General features: G+C 36.3%; 1 protein-coding gene across 2 annotated transcripts in view; it reads left to right on the top strand.

Annotated features, from left to right (window-relative positions):
- Positions 1 to 20507, top strand: part of PPHLN1 (periphilin 1) — a 167325-nt gene extending 146818 nt beyond the window's left edge. For both annotated transcript variants that reach the window (XM_027861041.1, XM_027861040.1), the window contains one exon: positions 18208 to 20507. In XM_027861041.1, the coding sequence (XP_027716842.1) occupies positions 18208 to 18402 (195 nt within the window). In that variant the 3' untranslated portion in view covers positions 18403 to 20507. The remainder of the gene's footprint in view (positions 1 to 18207) is intronic.
- The last annotated feature ends 280 nt before the right edge of the window (positions 20508 to 20787 follow it).

Genomic DNA, 20787 nt, shown 5'->3' on the forward strand with positions numbered 1-20787 from the left:
GATACTGTGTTGGTTGCCTTTGCTTAAATGTTTTTCTTTGTTACAAGGAAGGGTTAGATGAGGAGATGGGGGAATGGGTGAGTAGAAGAGGAGTGGTAGGTACAGGGCTAAAAGCAAACATCTTTGCTGAATAAAATTATGATACTAAAGAAATAGAGGAATACTTTCAAAAGTGTAAAATACCCAAACTAACAAAAAACTGAACTTTAAAAATGCAACATCAGATAAGAAAATAGAACTAGATATAAAGGAACTATTAAAAGAGGAGGCGATAAATCCCTTGGTCCAGATGAAGAATTCTGTACTACACAAATTATACTCAAAAGAAGAAAAAGCATGCACCTTTATAAACTAAATGACTTAAGCAATTTATCTAAGAATTTATTACTTAAGATCCAGTTGGATTTATATTTGGGATACAAGGATGTTTCAACATTAAGAAAATAATCAGGTAATTAATTTTTTTTTAATCCCAAAACACATGATAATCTCAATAGATGCAGTAAAAGACTTTGATAGGGGCAGCTAGGTGGCGCAGACCTGAGTTCAAATGTGACCTCAGACACATAACACTCACTAGTTGTGTGACGCTGGGCAAGTCACTTAATCCCAATTGCCTCATAAAAAAAAAAAACTTTAATAAAGTACTTTGCTCATTTATGCTAAAAATCCATACAAAGTATATATAGAGGAGTATTTTTTTAATATGATAAGAAGTATCTAGATTGAAATTGACTAGAAGATTGAATTGGCTATTATTGCTTAGGCTTATTCATTTGTCTAATATATATTTGATAAGCAAAAAATATATATGTATATATCTGTGTATATATACATATATGTCTAGACATACATACTACATGTATACATACGTACCAATATACATATGAGACACTGGTGAGTGCAACCTTCAAAAGGCATAGAATTTTTAGGGAAAGCATGAGAAAAATTATTATTAAATAACAAATTATTAGGGAGATTTCTGACCTTCCCCCCCAAAATTTACCCCGTCTAGACTGTCTTACTAGGTGCAGTTGTTGCCTCACCCAACTAGAAAACCCTACAAAAAATTTAATCTCAGGTGAATTCAGCCCGTTGTTTTCTACTTGGGTAGTAGCAAGGGGGTGGATCCTCTGTCTAGATTGCCAAAGACTGGGGGTGATTTGGAAGCAAATGATACAAAGTCACACCCCCCTAGCCCCTTGTTAGAATAGACCCACCTCATTATAATATTCATTCTGTCCCATTACTTGTTACCCAGAGTTTATTGCCACCCTCAGAAACACCCACTTTTCCAAGGGCATATAAACGTTGACTGGGTTCCCTGACCCCTTTTATTAATTATATGCTTGCATGATTACCCAAAAACTATATCTCTTGAAGTTTTTATATGTCACAAGTAAAATGTGTTAACAAGTAATTATAACATAAACAGTACGTAAAAAATGCCATAGGGAAGTTATAATGGGTATCTCCCCACTACTTTCTACCCTGTTTTCTTCTAGGGTCAAGAGTAACTTAGGAGGCAAAGTTAACAAAGCTAATAGCTGCAAGTTCCATTCTACTTGTTAAAACAATCCCATTCCATCCCTTCTGCTCCAGCAGATTGCCCCTTCTGTCATCTCCATTCTTTAACTTGTTTTCATTCTCTTTCTACTGGCTCATTTCCTCCTGCCTACAAACATGCTCATGTCTCTACTATTCTGAAACAAACCCCTCACTTGATCCATCTACCCTTGCTAATTATTGTCCTGTCGAATCTGTATGCATCTTGTATGTACCTCTTTCTGTGTCTTACGTATACCTAATTATATACATATATTCTCACTCATTAGAATGTAAGCATCTTCAAGGCAGAGACTATTTTGTTTTGTTTTGTTTTGTTTTTTGTATTCTCGTCTTTTAGCACAGTTGCCTGGCCTAAAGTAATTGCTTGTAGGTGGATTGATAAGTAGAAATCCACTCTAATATCAGTTAGCAGCCCCAGACTAATAGACCAACTGCAGCAATACCAAAGACAAGCAGTCTCAGTGCCTATTCTCCACCCACTTATGAGTTAGGTTGGCTGATTTTTTTTTCTTAAGGATTTCTTAATCTGTGTGGGGAACAGTAATGCTTATTTTCTTATTGTCCCATTAATTCTAGACTTTCTTCTTCAACCCAGTTTGAGCTGAAGAAAAAGAAAGCTCTCCTGTTTCTTTAAGGGAAAAAAGAAGACTCTCCGTCTATCCCTACCTCCACCCCGAGCCTGACAATAAGCGTACTCTTGTCAATTTGTTGCCACTGGTTTTTAAACTGAATGATTAAAACAAAAGCTTAGACCCAAGGCCATTTTTGACTAGCTGAGAATAGATAATTGGATAATAAATTTATCCTTTCTGTCCTTCTCTGCCCTGTTCATTAAAGACTAGGAACAGTATGGTGACTCTTCTCACATAATTATGAATTGTTTTTCCAGAATAGTTGACTAGTTCTAACTCCCACCATGATTGTAGTTTGCCTCACCATAACCCCCACTGACCATTTTTATTTTTTTTCATCTTTGCTGGTTTGATGGATATGAAATGAAACCTGAGGTCTTCTGTACCACGCCCCCTCAACAGAACAGTTAGTTAGGAACATTTTTTTTTTTCTTGAAAAGGTAAGGTATGGGGGCAGCTAGATGGCGCAGTGGATAGAGCACCAGCCCTGGAGTCAGGAGTCAGGAGGACCCGAGTTCAAATCTGGCCTCAGACACATAACATTTACTAACTGTGTGACCCTGGGCAAGTCACTTAACCCCATTGCCTAGCCCCCCCCCCCGCCCCCCCCCAAAAGGTAAGGTATGAAACAGATTTTGCTTTTGAAGGCTTTACCTTCAGTCTCAAGAGAGGTGTTATAATTGAGGTATGACTGTTGTTATATATGACTGTTTTCTAATCTGCTGCCCTGCCATCCCATTCAAATCCTGTCATTCTTTTTAGGATTATTATAGGATCATAGATTTAGAGCTGGAAGGGACCTCATTGTCTATCTAGTCCAATTCCCTCATTTTACAGATGAGTAAACTGAGATCCGGAGAGGTGAAGTGACTTACTTAGGTCATACAGGTAGTAAGTGACAGATCTGGAATATTTACAGGAAAGGCAAAATAAAACTAGAAATTTACTCTAATATACTTTCTTTTGCACAAATGGATACTTTTGTAGGAGTTATTTCATTTAATAGTGTACTCAGCCTGACAATAAATCTTATATGGTTATAATCTTATAGGGTATTATGTCAAGTATAAAGTGATTATACTTTCTGTTTTCTTTTATGAAATAACTTGGAAGGTATAAAAAAGTCATTTCCCAAGGTCAGAACAGAATAGTCTATTAATTTATTCTTTTAACTATATGATTAAAATTTTATCTGTCCATCAGTCTAAGATTATAACTAAGACAATAAAATTTAAAAGTTGAGTGCAGTGTAAATAGCCCTGAATCTGTTTAGTTTTATGAAAAGGGATTATATGCTTTTTTAAAAAAATGTAATTAAGACCATTATACTGAAAATTTATCTTTTAAGATTGTTTGTACTGTTCCAACTCAATTTGGCTCCTTTTGTTCTTAAAACTAAGATATACAAGGCCAAGTTCTGTTAAATAATTAGCATACAGAGCCTGCAATTCCCCACTTCAGCAATCTTGAGTAAGTACTACCTTGACTCATTGAAGTTGATTCAGATGTTTAAGGAAAAAGCTGAACTACAAGGACCTCCTTTGATTTTCATGCAATGTATATGTATTTTAATTTCTGACTTTATTTTTTTAATTGACTTGAATCCTTTGAGCTTCCTAAGTAAAGTCAATTTAAACAGTAATATTTCTGCATCAGTATTGCCTGATGATTTTTAATTCTAAAATATGGAGGCTTTTATATAAATTATTTTTCTATTTTTTCTCTTTTTATTTTTAGTTAGTGAAGTTAATCAAGCTTGTAGTGTTGCTATTTATTATAAGAGAAAAAATTAAAATTACTTTTAATTTGAATAGTTTGTTGTATGCCTTTAGTTTGGGAGAGGCGTGTCCTCTTGAGTACAAGTCAATAACAGTAGAAATTTGGCTTATAAAGTAGCATTTTGATCCAGTTTAGTTCTTCTTGTCTTCCATATCATTAGACAACAGAAAGAAAAAAAAATGTAGCTCTTATTTTGATTGCTTATTAAGGGAGCTAATTCTAAAAATATATATAGTAAAATCTGCTTTACTTGGACTCTAATAATTGAAAACTTAAACCTGTTCTATATGGACTAAAGTTTATTTTTGTGCTGTCTATTAAAATGTTTTGGCAAGCAAATTTATATGATGAGCAAGATTGTGAGGGGCATGAACTGTGGATACAAATGAATACTACTAATTTATAAATGAATTTCATTTGTTGATCCAACTAAGCCTTGGCAGGACTTTAACTTAAATAATTTGTTTGCAGCTAATAGTTGAATTATTGTACATGAAATCTAGGGTTAGGCAAATTTAGTCTAGAAGGACTTGGTGAAGGAAATTTCTATGAAAATTTTGGAGGAAGACAGAAAGGAGTTCACAGGAAATAAAATCTCTTAAAATGAAGAAAGAATTTGACATGTGTGGGAGGTGTCAGATAAATGTGTTACTCAGAACAAAGAATAAATATCTTCAGTGGAAAAATATGAGATATTAAGTAACCAGTGACCAGAGTATTGGTGAAGGCCTAGGATTGTGAATAAATAATTCAACTACAGAGGTTATCGGGAGCCCTTCAGGGTACAGGGTACAGAGAAATGAATTAGCTAATATTTGGGACAGAGTTTGAACTCAGGTCTTCTCGACTCCAAATCCAGCTCTCTAGCCGACCTGCCAAATAGCAAACTAATGCAACAACACATTTTTACAGTTAACTTAGTTTTAAGAAGTTATTCAGAAAAATTCCTAGCCATAAATATTACCACAATATTACCACTTTTGCCCTATTACTGTAAATCAACTAGAGTACTCAAGCTAAATTTTAGAAGTTATGCTTGTTGTAATAAGACATTAGAAGCATATATGTGAGAAAAGATACAGTTTAATACATTTTCTAGAACTTGTTTATATGAAAAATTCTTATCCTAAAGGATAAGATATTTTCCATGTGAGCACATGACAATCTTTTTATGAACTAAACTGACATGCTACTGTATCTTTTGCTTATTGTAATAAAACTGGAAAGGTCTTTAGAAGTCTTTTATCTAACCCCCTCCATTTTCGAGATGAAGAAACTGAGGCCCAAGTCAACAAGCATTTATTAATATTTCACTGTGTGGGGGCAGCTAGGTGGCACAGTGGATAGAGCACTGGCCCTGGAGTCAGGAGTACTTGAGTTCAAATCTGGCCTCAGACACATAGTATTTCCTAGCTGTGTGACTCTGGGCAAGTCACTTAACCCCAATTGTCTCACTAAAAAAAAAAAAAAAATTTCACTGTGTGCCTGCGCTGGGATACGAAGTAAAGTTGCTGGAGGTGGGGTGGGATGAGGTGGGGATGGGGTTAGAGAAAACAGTCCCTGCCTTGTAAGGAGGGTACAGCCTAATGAGGAAGACAACACCCAGAGTGGTGAAGTAGCTTATACACAGGTAGTAAGAAACAGATCCAGAATTTGAACCCAGGAGTTTTTCTTTTTTTTTCTTTTTTTTTTCTTTTTTTTAAGGCAATTGGGGTTAAGTGACTTGCCTAGGGTCACACAGCTAGTAAGTGACAAGTGTTTGGTCTGAGGCCGGATTTGAACTCAGGTCCTCCTGACTTCAGGTATCCACTGCGCCACCTAGCTGCCCCAACCAGGAGTTTTTCTTAAACACCTCTGAGGTAAGGTAAGGTACACTCTGAGCTCCAGACTTCAGTGAGTCAATTGGTTTTGAAAGCTACAAAGTTGATAATTTTATGTTAATCATTTACACACAAGAATCACTGCTTTGAAAATGGTTAATCAAGCAGTTGTACTCTTCCTTAGTCCATGTAGCTGTTGTTATTTAAAAATAAAGTGCACATGAAGCAGCCAGGTTGCACAGTAGCAATAGCCCTTAACTTGAAGAACTGAATTCAAATCCTACCTCAATCGGTTAATGGTTCTGTGATCCTTTATGACCATTTAACTTCTCTGCCTTAATTTCCTTATTTATAGAATGAGATCATAGTGCATCCTTCACTGGGGTTGTTTTGAGAATCAGGTGAGATAATATATATAAACTACTTTGCAAGCCTATAAATGATATCATCAGGGGCAGCAGCAACCTGATTGATTTATAAAAGATTGTTAGAGGAGACTGTAGTAGAAGCTTCTTCATGAAGAGTGACTGTCTATTCTGAGAAGTGTTATGTCATAGGTCTTCCAATGACATTACTTAAAAACCTACATTTTAGTTCTTCATTGTTCCTTTTCTCAATTGATAGGAACTCAAAAAAATCTTATGTAATAACAGTAATGATAATAGCTAACATCTATATATGTATTAGGGTTTGCAAAACACTTTACAAACATCTTATTTTAGACTCACCACAATCCTGAGAAGTAGGTATTATTTTTATCCGTTTTTTTTTACAGATGAAGAAAACTGAGGTTAAGTAACTTTTCCAGAGTCACACAACTAATAAGTATCTAAGTCAGGGTTTGAATTCAGATCTTCCTGAGTCTAAGTCTGGCGGGTTATCACCTTTGCTATGTCAGTGGTTTTGCTTTCCGATCCAATATTATAGCCTGTCATAATGTTAGAAGGGACATTATACTGGAGAAGACAGAACGTAATGGGATTATGTACACATAAGGAGGGATTTGTGTTGGGAAGAAGAAGGCTACCTTATCAAGTGAGACCAGCTAAAGGAGGAGATAGTGGCAGAAGGCATTAGGTTATATGAGATGATGACGAAGTGGGTAAGAGAGAAATCTCAGAAATAGCCTGAATTTTTCAGTAAAATATGAGGCAAGTTTTGTAGCTGAGAGAATGTAGGGACAGAGTACCATGAGAGGATTAAGGAGGGATTGAAAAGGTTTGGAAAAACTGCTGTGGTAAGTGAGGTAAGTTAATTGATTAGGGAGTTGTAAAAGGATTGTCTTGCCACAGTGAGGACCCAGTCAGCACAATTTTTTTTTAATTTTTCTCCAGCTTCATTTAGCAACATATGAATAAGGGCCAAGGTAGTGGATGGTAGGAGTAAGGCTGAGATTTAGTGGGAAAAGACTATTGGTAGGATAAATGAGGGACTCTTAAAGAAGAGGACCTGGTAGAGTGGAACTAATTTTACCAAGAATTCAAGATGAAGAAGCGAAGTAGGTGTAGCCTGTGCAGAGGTAATGATATCACTTATTCACATGTTGTCAGTATCATCTCTTTCTAATTAAATTTTGTTTTCAACTAACAAGCATTTATTTTCTCTATCACCTTCCCCTTCCTACCATTAGAAGGGGAAAAAAATAAAAAACTCTTCTAACAAATATGCAGATTCAAGCAAAATAAATTCTCACATTGAGTATATCCAAAAATGTATGTCTTAACCTTGCATAAAAAACTGAGGGGTGGAAGGATTGGAGGTTGCAGTGAGTACAGACAACAGGGTTAGAGGTTACAAAGTAGAGGGAGAGGTGGAATGGCAACAGATTTTGATCAGATAAGGGAATTTTGTGCAGCCCAGGTAGGGTTGAGGAGGAGGTCATGGAAAATGAATAGGTTGACAGACTGAGAGATTAAGGTGTTTGAGGGAATATCAGTATGTATGCTGAACTCCTAGGATGAGAGCAGGGACTTGGAAGAAGGAAGGAAGGAGAGAGAGAGAATGAATTCCAAAATTATGTTATCTGACCGTAATCTGTTGGCTTTCTACCTCTCCCTCTGCTTACTCTTCATCTGTAACCATAACCTCCATTTCTTTGACGCCTCAGTTCTCTCCCAAATCATCTCCCATGCGCTAACCACTCTCTCCTCTTCTCCCCATCTTGACTGTTTAGTGAACCAGTGCAGCTCTACACTCTTCTCTTGAGTCCCTATCCCCTTTATCATATCACCAATTGGGCCCTGCCACTTCTCAGCTTCGGATCATTGCCACCATTCATGCCTTCACTCCTATAGTGCTAAATGAAAGTGAAGAAAATCACACAACTGTTTTGACTGGGTCTCCTACAAATTTGTTACACAATCTCAAAGAGGCCGTCACTGCTGCTGCAAAATGCTACTAAACCTCATCAACTGACTATCCCACTTTTCATGGTGGCTCCTCCAAAACCTTTTCATCCCTCTTCAAACCTGCCATGGCTCCCCCTTCTCCCACTCTCTCACTTGAGAACCCTGTATCATATTTTACAGAAAAAATTAAGACCATTTCCTGTGCTCCCTCTTCTCCCCTCTTCCTCATCTCATATCAATCATGTGCCTTCTTCCACTATCTCCTCTTTCACCTCTGTCTCATATAATGAGGTAACCTTACTTGTTACCAAACCTAACCCTGCTCAAGTGATCCCATCCCATTCTATACCATCTCCTCCAAAAGATTGCCCCCTCTATCATTTATTTTCAATCCCTTTCTGTCTACTGGCTGCCTGCAAACATATTCAGTTCTTACCCATCCTCAAAAACCCTCATTTTGATCCTCTGTCCCTGCTAACTAGCTATTTGATTAGCACAATACCTCACGTAGTAGATACTTATCTCAAAATGTAGTCTGAGATGATGGTCTGTTCCTAATTTCTAGGTGACCTCATTTTTTTTTTTTTAGAAGCATTTGTTATATTCTTCTGCTGAGATGGATGGTCAGGGTGATCTAGGTTGCATGAGGACAGAAGGTTTAAAGTAAGATAGAGTCATTCAGGAATAGTAAGAGGACTACCATGCAGCAGGGAGGGCCTAGTTGTAATTGCATATTGTAAGTTTGTTATACAGCCAGTCAGCATAGTCTCCTTTGCTGATTCATCATACGTAAGTTGATCTTTTCCTCTAACTGGATATTCTTCAAGGTATGGTCCTGTATCCTCTTTTCTACATTGCTATGTGATCTTTTGGTGAAACCATGTTGATAGTTATCATCTTTTTCAAATTAAATTTTTTTTTCAGTTAACAAGCATTTATTTTCTCTCTTACCTCCCCCTCCATACCATGAGGTATGGTATAATAAAAACCTTGTAAAAAGTAGGCACATACAAAATAAATTCTCATAGTGAGCATTTCTAAAAATGTATGTCTTATCCTTGCGTAGAACCAGTGATAGCACTACTAGGCCTGCACCTCAGAGATTAAAAAAGAGGACAAGGACTCATTTGTCCAAAAATATTTATAATACCTCTTTTCGTGGTGACTAATAACTGGAACTGAAGGGGTCCCTAACAATTGGGGAATGTTTGAACAAATTAAACTGTATTCATGTTCTGTTGTACCAAAAAAAAAAAAATGATAAAAGTATGACTTTAGAAAAACTGGGGAATACCTGTATGAAAAATACAAAATGAAGTGAGCAGAACCAGAAGAACAATTTATATTTCAACAACCACATTGTCAAAACAACTTTGAAAGACTTAAGAACTCTGATGAATTCAAGAACTCCTCTTTTCTCCCAAGTCTATATCTCTTCCAAACAGTTCTGTCAAAGGCACCACCACCTCAGCCTCATCCTCAGTTGCTCACTCTCCTCTCTTTACAATTGCCAAATATTGTTCTTTCTACCTTTAGAGCAGCACTTGTTAAACTGTACGTCTGTCAAGTAACTGAACGTGGAGGTTGCGAAAAATTTGGCAACAGTAAAGGGTTTCTGAATGTGTAATGACCAAATATCAAAATCAAACTCTTAATGAATCTCAGGTGTTTCTGGCAGCGCTTTCCCATGTTGCAATGCACGATTTCACTGAAGCCTTGATTCTGAACTCACTTTGCACTGCACGTCCCATCATGCCATGCAATGCCAAGAAACTCTGCCAAAACACCATGGCTCAGATTTGAGAGTATTTGTCTTTAATAAATGGTAAAATTATACGTATACCAAAGAATTGTTTTAACATAAATTTCTTTATGATTTATTATCAGTAAATGTTTGATTTGGATGCTTATACATATATATTTGTATTTGCATATTATGTGTATGTGTGTGTATATGTATATATTTGTATACCTATTTTATATACCTATATACCCATGGTTGGTAAAATTCTCGGGCAAAAAGGGTTTGCCACTGGAATAAGTTTAAGAAGCACTGTGCACTGGCTTCTTACTGCCTGCAGACTACTTGCTACACTCCAAAGGATTCCCTCTACATTTTTCTAAGGCCTCCTGAAATCCTTGGGCATGCCTCAAGCAGCCCTAGCTCTGTAAGTGGCCCTTGGGCTGCAGGTTGTGCAGGCCTGGTGTGTAGCATCTCTTGCATCTGACCTATTGCCTTCTCACACAGCCACAACATATCTTGACTGAATGAATTGAGGCATTCATAGGTCATTCAACCATTAATAAAAGGATTACTTAACCATTGAGTAGAAAAAAAATATTTAATAGGGATACTCTAAACGCTTAATTTGGGGTGGGGTAGGTGAGGGTTGATTTCCATCTGGAAACCCTTCTGGACATGAGATAGGATTTGGCAATTTGTGCCAAGTTTGAATGGCCTCATTTCGTATGGATGAGTCATTTTATATCGTGTGTGACCAGAACACCTTGTCCGACGTGCTCTGCCAGAAGCAGTCAGGAAGCTGCTGTCAAGGGAAAAGGTGGAGTTTGAGCCTTAGTAGGCTCCCTCCCACCCCCCTTTTCTGGTCTTATCACTTCGGTATTATTACAGTCGCCTACTAATTGTTCTTCCTGGTACAAGTTTCTTCCCATTCCAGTCCACTTCTACTTAGCGAGCAATTCAAGGAGGGCATCTCCATTTCCCTCCTGGCTACACTATTTTGGTTTTCTTCTTTATGATCATAGAGATCTTAACCATCCTGCAAGATCAAATCAGCCTTGGTATTCAAACCTTTTCAATACTCTCTACCTCTGGTAACCTTCTAAATAGAGGGAAGAGAACCTCCATTTAAGGAACCCCACCTCCCCACCCATCTCTTCATTTCTCATTTGGCTGCACTACTTTTGACTTCATCATTCCCTTCCCTCTCCCCTTTCAGCTTCCTTTTGTGTGTTGTTTTCCCCCAGTAGATTTCAAGTTCCTTGAGAGCAGAAATTGTCTTTCTTTTTTAGCATCACTTTGTATCCTTCCTGCTTAATAAATCCTTGTTGATTAACTGAATAATTCAAGAACCTGAATTATAAGGGAAATAACAATGTAGAAGTGGCTTCCTAGACCTATGAGCCTGGCTGTCAATCAAAGAGCAAAGGTAAATTGAGGGAAGATACCACTTGGCACCAACAATTCAGTTTTTCCAAACCAGAAGACTAGTCCCCTCTACCAGGAGGGGAGGTACCTCATATAGTAGGGAAAAGGCACTAGAACAGAAGTCAGAAAGTTGAGTTTAAATTCCAGCTAAGTTACTTTTGTCTTATATTAGTAATTTCTGGGCAGCTGTGTGGTACAGTGGATAGAGTGCTTGGCCTAGAGACAAGGAGACTTATCTTTCTAAGTTCCATTCCAGCCTCAGATACTTTTTAGGTGTGTGATCCTGGGGAAGTGATTTAACTCTGTTGTCACAGTTTCCTTAACTATAACATGGGGATAATAATAGAACCAAGTGAGATAATATTGCCTCAGTTCCTCATCTGTAAGAAGCTGGAGAAGGAAATGGCAAACCACTCTACTGTCTTTGCCAAGAATACCCCAAATGGGGTTACAGAGTTGGACGTGATTGAAAACAATTAAACAACAACATAAGTAATTTAACCTCTTTGGTCCTTAGTTTCTTATCTTTAAAATAAAATAACAGGATACTGGCAAATTGACAAAGATTACCAAAGGTAGAAATAATCAATGTTGAAGAGGCTGCAAATAATAGGTGCATTAATGCATGATTGTTGGAACTATGAAGTAGTCCAACTGACGCTGTTTGGGGTTGGGAACCCCAAAAGGTCAGGGTACAGGGCAGTATCTGCCTGGAATGAATTCATGCACTCAAACCATCTTTCAGTCAATTGGCAAAGTTTATTGAAAGGCCGTTAAACCTGGGCAAGGTTCTTAGGGAACTTGCAAACTAATGAGGGTGGGGTTGATACAAAAAGGACCGTGAAAAGCATCTGGGATTAAGGAGTGGTTAGTAGTCTGCGGTTGGCCTGGTGCGAAAGTGAAAGTAAAAGGAATGTCAGGTAAACTAATTATGTGATTTAGGTGGGATTAAGGAGTGGTCAGTATATGCAAATGGTCTGGAGTGGGCTAGGTGCCTTAAGCAAGGCACCAGTAATCTGCATTACTGAAATGTATGGGAAAATTCAGGGATTGGGTTGCTTCCAGAGACATGGTCTTTTTCTTTAGGAGTCCAGGGCCCATCACCCCATCACAGCCATTCCAGTAAGTAATTTGGAAAAGAAATCCTACTGTAGTTATATACCCTACCAAGGATCTTGGAGACAAAAAAAAAAAACACCAAAATATTTGTAGCAGCACTTTTTGTGAAAGCTACCAATTGACTGGGGAAAGGCTAAACAAATTGTAGTAGGAAGCAAAATGTGGTATACAGGGGAGCTCCAAGTTATTAACTTAGATCTACTTATCCAGCCCTAACTTCTCTTTCTCCTATAGTTTCACATTTCCCACTATCTACTGGACATCTAGAATTGGAAGACTTATAATTTAAACTCCACATCTTATACTGAACTTATCATTTTCTACTCCCCCTCACCCCAATGCCCTCTTCTTTCCTAACTTTCGTATTACTGTCAAAAAACATCATTCTCACAGTTACCCTCTACATCTCATTCTCAGCCCCCATAGCTAATCAGTTCCCATGTTTTATTGATTATATCTTCATAACATATCTAGTGTATTCCTCTGATACTGACACCACCCTGGTACAGGCTCTCATTACTTCATACCTAAAACTATTATAATAACTTTTTGGTCTCCTTCCCTCAAGTTTCTTTCTACAATAGTTTCCCACTCAGTTATCAAAATTATCTTGCTCAACTTCAGGCCTGACCATGTCACCACCTCCCCCATTCAGTAAATCCTAGTGGCTCCTTATCACCTCTAGGATCAGATATTTAATCATCTGTTTGTCTTTTAAAACCCTTTATTACCTTTCCCCTTTCTACCTTTTCAGTATTCCTTTACTTTATTCCTTCTTATTAATTCTGCAATCCACTTATTCAATAACCTATTCCTGGCAGAAGACACTCTAGCTTTGTCCTTTGTGTGCACAGAACCTGAGTAGTATCATTAGTAGCTGTGCCACATGCCTGATAATCTCTCCATCTTCATTTCTATCTCCTGTATTCCTTTCAAGTCCCAGCTAAAATCTTACCTTTTACAAGTAGCCTTTTGTGATTTCCCTCACTGTTTCTGCCTTTCCTCTGTTAATTATCACCAATTCTTTTTTTTGCTTATATTTATTTGTTTGCATGTTATCTCTTCTTTTGTGCTGTGAGGTCCTTGAGAGCAGGAACTGTTTTTTTGTTTTGCCTTCCTATCTCCAGTGCTTAGCACAGTGCCTGACACATGACTTACCTTTACTTAACCCTCCCAAGCATTTTTGTGACAAGAAGTGAAAAGAGATTAAGGTTCCTTTTTTATGCATAGGTTTTTAAAATATAGCACATCTAAACATTTATGTGAATTTAATAAACAAAGATTTGATTCCCCTTCTCTCCCCTCCTATATATAGATATATAGATACCCCTATCCTCCAAAAGATGATGCTAACTGATGGGCTTGGGATCTGAACCCCTAAAAGGAAAAGACCATATGTTTGGGATCTGGACCCCACAAAGGAAAACCCCCTGGAATTTCTCACTGGCCCAGGTCCCTTGTCTTCACCTGGGGCACCTGGCCCCACCCTAGACTACCACTCTTTAATTCCATCTAATCCCCTTCTGTTACTTCCCAGTCACCCCAGACTACTTGACTACTCCTAAATCACATCCAGATCTTCCCATAGTCTTTTGTATCATTGGATCATTTTTTTGGTTAGAGTAACTAAGTCTTTCACAATTGAACATCACTACAGTGTTGCTGTTACTGTGTTCTTCTGGTTCTACTCACTTTGCTTTGCATCAATTCAAATAAGTGTTTCTAGCTTTTTCTGAAAGCATCCTGCTAATGATTTCTTATAGCACAATAATATTTCATCACAATCATGTACCACCACTTGTTCAGTTGGTGGAGATGCCCTAAATTAACAATTTTTTGGCACTACAAAAAGAACTGCTATAAATATGTTTGTACTCATAGGTCCTTTTCCTTTTTTTTTTTTTTTTAAATCTCTTTGGGATACAGACCTAGGAGTGCTATTGCTGGATCAAAGGATGTGCAGTTTTATAGCCCTTTGGCCATAGTTCCAAGGCGCTTTTCAAATTGGTTGGAGCAATTCACGACTCCACCAACGGTGCATTAGTGTCCCAGTTTTCCCACATCCCCTCTAACATCTGTCTTTTTCCTTTCCTGACATATTAGTCAATCTGATAGGTGAGGTGGTACCTCAGAGTTGTTTTGATTTGCATTTCTCTAATCAATCATAATTTAGAGCATTTTTTCATATAACTATGGATAGCTTGGATTTCTTCTTCTGAAAACTGCCTGTTCATATCCTTTGACCATTTATCAATTAGGGAATAACTTGTATTCTTATAAACTTACCCAGTTCTCTATATATTCAAGAAATGAGGCCTTTATCAGCAACATTTGCTGTAAAAAATTTTCCCCAGTTTTTTTCTTTCTTTCTAATTTTGGCTGCATTGGTTTTGCTTGTGTTGTGCAAACCCTTTTTAATTTAATGTAATCAAAATTATCCATTTCACATCCTATAATGCTCTCTGTCTTTTGGTCATAAATTCTTCCCTTATCTGTAGATCTGACAGGTAAGCTATTCCATGCTCCCCTAATTTGCCCAGGGTATTAACCTTTATGTCTGAATTATTGAGATGAATGAAAAGCCCAAGAGACAGAGTTTTTTGGTAGTTAATAATCAGTTTCTTAATTAGGCTAGGAAATAAATTGGTTTCTCTCTGTAACCAAAGACAAAAGACCATGGAGATCATCAAATGCTTAAATACTTTTGGAAAAGTGGGTGTCCCTGACAGGCTGAGATCAGCCCTAATTGGTGAACAATCAGTTTGTGGATGAACGTGTTAATGAGTAAGTGGGTCAAAAGTCTTCAGCTCCTCCTGCTGAGAACTTGACCACTTCAGTTGAGCAAGTGGAGGGGGAGAGATGGGGTTCAATGCTTTTTATACCTAGAATTCACCTAGATTAGATTCTCTTTACACTTTAATCAGAAATAAGCTCTCCCAGTTGGGTGGGATCCTGCTCAAGATTGAGGAGAATTGGGGGCAGCTAGGTGGCGCAATGGATAGAGTACTGGCGCTGGAGTCAGAAGGACCTGAGTTCAAACCCAGCCTCAGACACATAACATTCACTAGCTATGTGACTCCAGGCAAGTCATTTAACCACAATTGCCTCACAAAAAAAAAAAAAAAAAAAAGATTGAGGAGAACTGTTCCTAGAGGATTAGGCAAATCTCATCACTAGCCCTTTCCTTCAGAGACTATCTGGCTTCTAGGGCTAGTCACTGAATGAGGAAATAAAAAGAGAAAAAACCCTACTTATAATTAGTCTACTAATAATTGGTTATTAATAATAGAAAAAAAAACCATTTCTCTCATCATGTACCCATTTTGACCCTATCTTGGTATATGTTATACAACATTAGTCTCTACCTAATATTTGCCAAGCTGGTTTCCAGTTTCCCCAGCCATTTTTGTCAAATTGTGAGTTCTTATTAAAAAAAAAAAAAACAAAAAAACTAGCATCTTTATATTTATCATACTAGATTACTGTGATCATTTACTACTATGTATTGTGTACCTAATCTATTCCATTGATCCACTGCTCTATCTCTTAGCCAGTGCCGGATTGTTTTGGTGATAACCACTTTATCATACAGTTTGAGATTTGGTACAATTAGGCCACTTTCCTTCCCATTTTTTTTTTCATTGATTCCCTTGATATTCTTGATCTTTTGTTCTTCCAGGTGGATTTTGTTACTCTTTTTTTCTAGTGTTATAAAATAATTTTAGTAGTTTGATAGGTATGGCACTGAAGAAATAAATTAATTTAGGTAAAATTGTCATTTTTATTATATTAGCCAGGCCTACCCATGAGCAATTAATGTTGTTCACATCTGACTTTATTTGTGTGAAAACTGCTTTGTAATTGTGTTCCTGTAGTTCCTGGGTTTGTCTTGGCTGGTAGACTCCCAAGTATTTTACATTTTGTACACTTTCTGTAAATGGAATTTCTCTATCTCTTGCTGCTGGAATTTGTTGGTAACGTACAGAAATGCTGATAATTTATGTGGATTTATTTTGTATCTTACAACAAGTTATTATTATTTAAACTAGGTTTTTAGTTGATTCTCTAGAATTTTCTAAGTATATCATCCTATCATCTACAAAGAGTAATTATTTTGTTTCCTCATTGCCTATTCAAATTCCTTCCATTTCCTTTTCTTCTCTTATTGCAATAGATAGTATTTCTAGTACAATATTGAATAACATGGTAATAATGAGCCTCCTTGCTACATGGATCTTCATGGAACGTTTTCTAGCTTGTCACCATTATACATTATGCTTGTTGATAGTTTTAGATAAATACTGCTTATTTTAAGGAATTTATTCCTATGCTTTCTAGTGTTTTTAATAGGAATAAGTGTTGTATTTTGTTCAAAGTTTTTTCTGCATCTATTGAGAAAATCATTTTATTTTTGTTAGTTTTGTTATTGATATGGTCACTTATGCTGACAAGCTCTCTATTTCTTAAGCAGTGCAAAATTGTTTTGATAATTACAACTTTGAAATACAGTTTCAGATCTGATATTGTTGGTCCCTATCCTTCCCATTTTTTTTTCAATGATTCAGTTGATGTTCTTGACCTTTTTGTTCCTTCACATGAATTTTGTTACTATTTTTTTTCCAGATCTGCAAAGTAATTCTTGATATTTTAGTTAGTATGCCATTGAATGAAATTAATTTAGATAGTATTGCCATTTTTCACATGAGCAATTGGTATTTCTCCAATTATTTAGATCTGTCTTTATGTGAAGGATATTTTGTAATTGTATTCAGATAACTTTTCTGTATTTCTTGGCAGATATGCTTCTATATATTTTATACTGTCTATAATTATTTTCAATGGAGTAATAGTTTTGCTTTCTTTTTGCCAATTTTTCTTTTCTTGTTCTATTGCTATAGCGAGCATTTCTGGTATAATACTGAATAGTAATTGTAATAATGGATATCCTTTTCACCTCTAATCTTCTTGAAAAGGCTTCTAGTTCTCCTTGTTACAGATTCTATCCCTTTGTTTCTGGGTGGGAGTTTTATTAGATTACTGCTTGACTTAGCAGCTATTAATTTGCTCACTGGGATGCTCTGTAGGTTCAAAGCAACTGAACTGCTGACTTGCTCTTTGGTTTGGGAAGCTACTCTCTGCTTCTAGCATCAGAACTACCTTTGCAAATATCATTTGTTTCCTGGAACTTGTTCTGTGCTTAGTACATAAATAAAGTCATTGCTCACAATTGCTTTTCCCCATCCCAGAACGATTAATCAGAACTGGGCAGTGAGCACCAGAGCTACCCGATGACACCCATTCCTGTACCCATTGCTTGCTCAAAGATCTCTTACTGCCCCTGTGCTTCTTGCCCTGGTGTCCTGCTTTAGCCTTCTTTCTCTATCATGCTGTATATCTTCTTAGCTACATCCCATTCCCCATTATCCACAGACATCTCTGTCCATCTCCCTAAATTGTTGTGAAGTCAAAAAATGACTCTTTTTGACATCTTATTGGCTTTCCCAATCAAAATTTGGTTTGGTGCTTTCTGTAGAGCTTTGTGAAGAGGGGGCAGGGAGGCAAGTTAGATTCTAATGCTTCTATCTATTCTAATGCTGCCATCTTGATTCTCTCTCACTCTGCTGTCTTGACTCTCCCATATGCTGTTAAAACGTAGAGGTGACTTATATTTCAGATCAGGACAATAATTGAATTAGAAGTGATGCTAGTGAATTTACTCTCCTACAGTTTTTACTCCTAACTATATTTTTAAATGTGTTTCATCTTTCTAGGTTTATCGACAAGACTGTGAAACTTTTGGGATGGTTGTAAAAATGCTGATTGATAAAGATCCTTCATTAGAAAAGTCTGTGCAGTTTGCTTTGAGGCAGAATTTACATGAAATAGGTGAGCGATGCATTGAAGAACTGAAGCATTTCATTACAGAGTATGATGCTGCCAATCAAGAATTTGGGGAGCCTTTCTAAGATTTCTTGCTGAGGCAAAAGATAATGTATTTCTTTGTTGTTTTTTTCTGGATTATATAAATCCTTAATATATGAAATACTTTTGTAGGTACTTAGGAAGATATTTTAGTATACTTAGCCACACATTTAGATATCTTTATCATTTATCATTATTATATTGAAAGAATATCTACAAATCTTTTTATTAGCTCTGAGCAAAGGTTCTTGATCCATAACTAAACATAGGCTTTTTTTGTAGGATGATGAGTGTCAATTCTTTTTTTTCCAGTATGCCTATTTGCAAAAAAAATACGTACTAGAGGTTAGTTTTCTACAATTGTTTGTCTTTAGTCTCAGACAGTATACAATCATATGCTTTGTCATACGAATTTAAACTTAGTTTACCAGTTAGAAATTACTTTGAAATCATTTTTTCCAAGTCGTTGAAAACCCTTTGAATTTCTACATGACCTGTATTTCAAAAGATCTGTGACTTGATGTCATGGTTTTATTGCTTGACTTGTTTCTTAAGCCTTCAAACTTTTAAACATTCTAATGATGTACTTTCTACGTTAGCTGAGTGCTTGAAGTTATCCCAGTTTAAATGTACTAATTTGATTGTGTAAAAATTGCTTTAAAAAATCCTAAAACTCCAGTAACTTTGAGATCCAAGAATATAGGATTTTCAATATTAAATTGTTAATTCAAAACCATCTATGTTCCAATACTGAATCTCATAAATACTTACATTGAAATGAGTCTTATAAGATCACATATGTGTCAGATAGAAAGGAAAATTCATGGATTGAAAGGTGAGTGACATATTTAGGCTAAGATTTTCCACAAATTTTATAGGCCTAGAAAGAAATCTTTATCAACATGAGAAACAATAGATTTTTTTTTCCACATAGGACTTTATTTCAGAGTTTATCAGTTTGTCTTTTGCTCCATGGATCATTAGGAAATTAACAGATTGTACTAGTGATTTCAGCTTAAATAAAGATTTGTTTATTTAGGGACTCCCAGGACCATGGATGTTCTGCCAATTTTTGATGTTAGGTGTGACAGATTTATTTTTTCTTTTTGTGGCATTAATAAGTCACAGAGTTTTAAATCATGTTATTATTACTACCCACTTTGCTTATCTTTCCAGTGTCTCTTCTCTAACCTGAATTCTGCCATCATTTTTAGTGGCTTATTTTGATAATGTTTTGAAGGCTTCCAAATAGTAGGGACCAAAATTATGTTAAATGTTCATTTCCAGCTAGCCATTTATTTAAAAATCATGCTAGAATGGAAATAAGGAAACAGTGTAAGTGGTACTGGATATAATGAGTACCACACCTGAAAATTGAAAGAGTAAGAGAAAAATGTAATTCCAAATCATCCCCAACCTCAGCCTTGCCAAATTAGGCCACTTTGAGTCATAATTTTTGATACTTAGTATGCTAGTCCACAGTTTCTTAACCATAAACTCGAAGTAATCCTTATCCATCATCCTTGATATTCTTCTCCAATGTCTGAGACTATTTTATTAGCTACCTAGCCTAGAGAAAACTAAGGCAATAGTAGTTTTATTATTCAATTCTCCACTTCCTTTTTCTTTCATTCAATTTTATTAAGTAATATCACTCCCTAAATAAAAAGTGAGAAAATATAGAGATACCCAAAACAATGAACTATTTTTCTGTTGAGCTTCATTAAAAATAATTTTACTAAGTTAAAGTCTATTGGTTAACCAGTTAAATATAGTTTTGTTCTTCCTCTCCTCAAAACATTGTGTTTAGTAGCTAAAGGTTTTTTATGGTTAGCCGTCAATAATATTTTTGGTAGGGATATCTGTTAATTGTAGGAAAAAAAAGGTAGACTTTAAAGGGTAACTTTGCAGCATGTAAATTCAAATGTGAACTAGAGTGGTTTATGTTGTTAGTTCTCCTTCTTAAAATGTTTTTATCAGAGAATTACCCATTATTCACTGCAGCATATCTCCAGGTAATGTGCTATACTTTCAGTATGTCTTAAAGTCTTGCTGTGCGTGTAGTTGAGGTTCAAAGGGAAAGTGGAGTTTTGTGAGGCCTACTTGTATAAACTTTAAAAAAACAAATAAAACAACCAGCTTAAAATACTTGGATTGTCTTTTATTGTAGTGATCTTCATTTCCTTGTGTCATTAAAGTTAAGAATTCATTTCACATTAATACAGATATAACTTTTGGCACTACCTTAACCACCACACCCCCAAGGGGATTGTCCCTTATGGTCTCATGGGTTATCATATTCCATCATGGAGTTTACCAGAATCTGAGGAATCTACAGTGAAACTTATTATCTCTCCCTCTGAACTATTTCAGCCCATGTTTCTATTATTTAATTTACTATTTATGATTTACTCTAGCTCTGAACTTTG

This window comes from Vombatus ursinus, unplaced genomic scaffold (genome assembly GCF_900497805.2).
Source record: "Vombatus ursinus unplaced genomic scaffold, bare-nosed wombat genome assembly UNPS02014403.1, whole genome shotgun sequence".
Lineage (NCBI taxonomy): Eukaryota > Metazoa > Chordata > Mammalia > Diprotodontia > Vombatidae > Vombatus > Vombatus ursinus.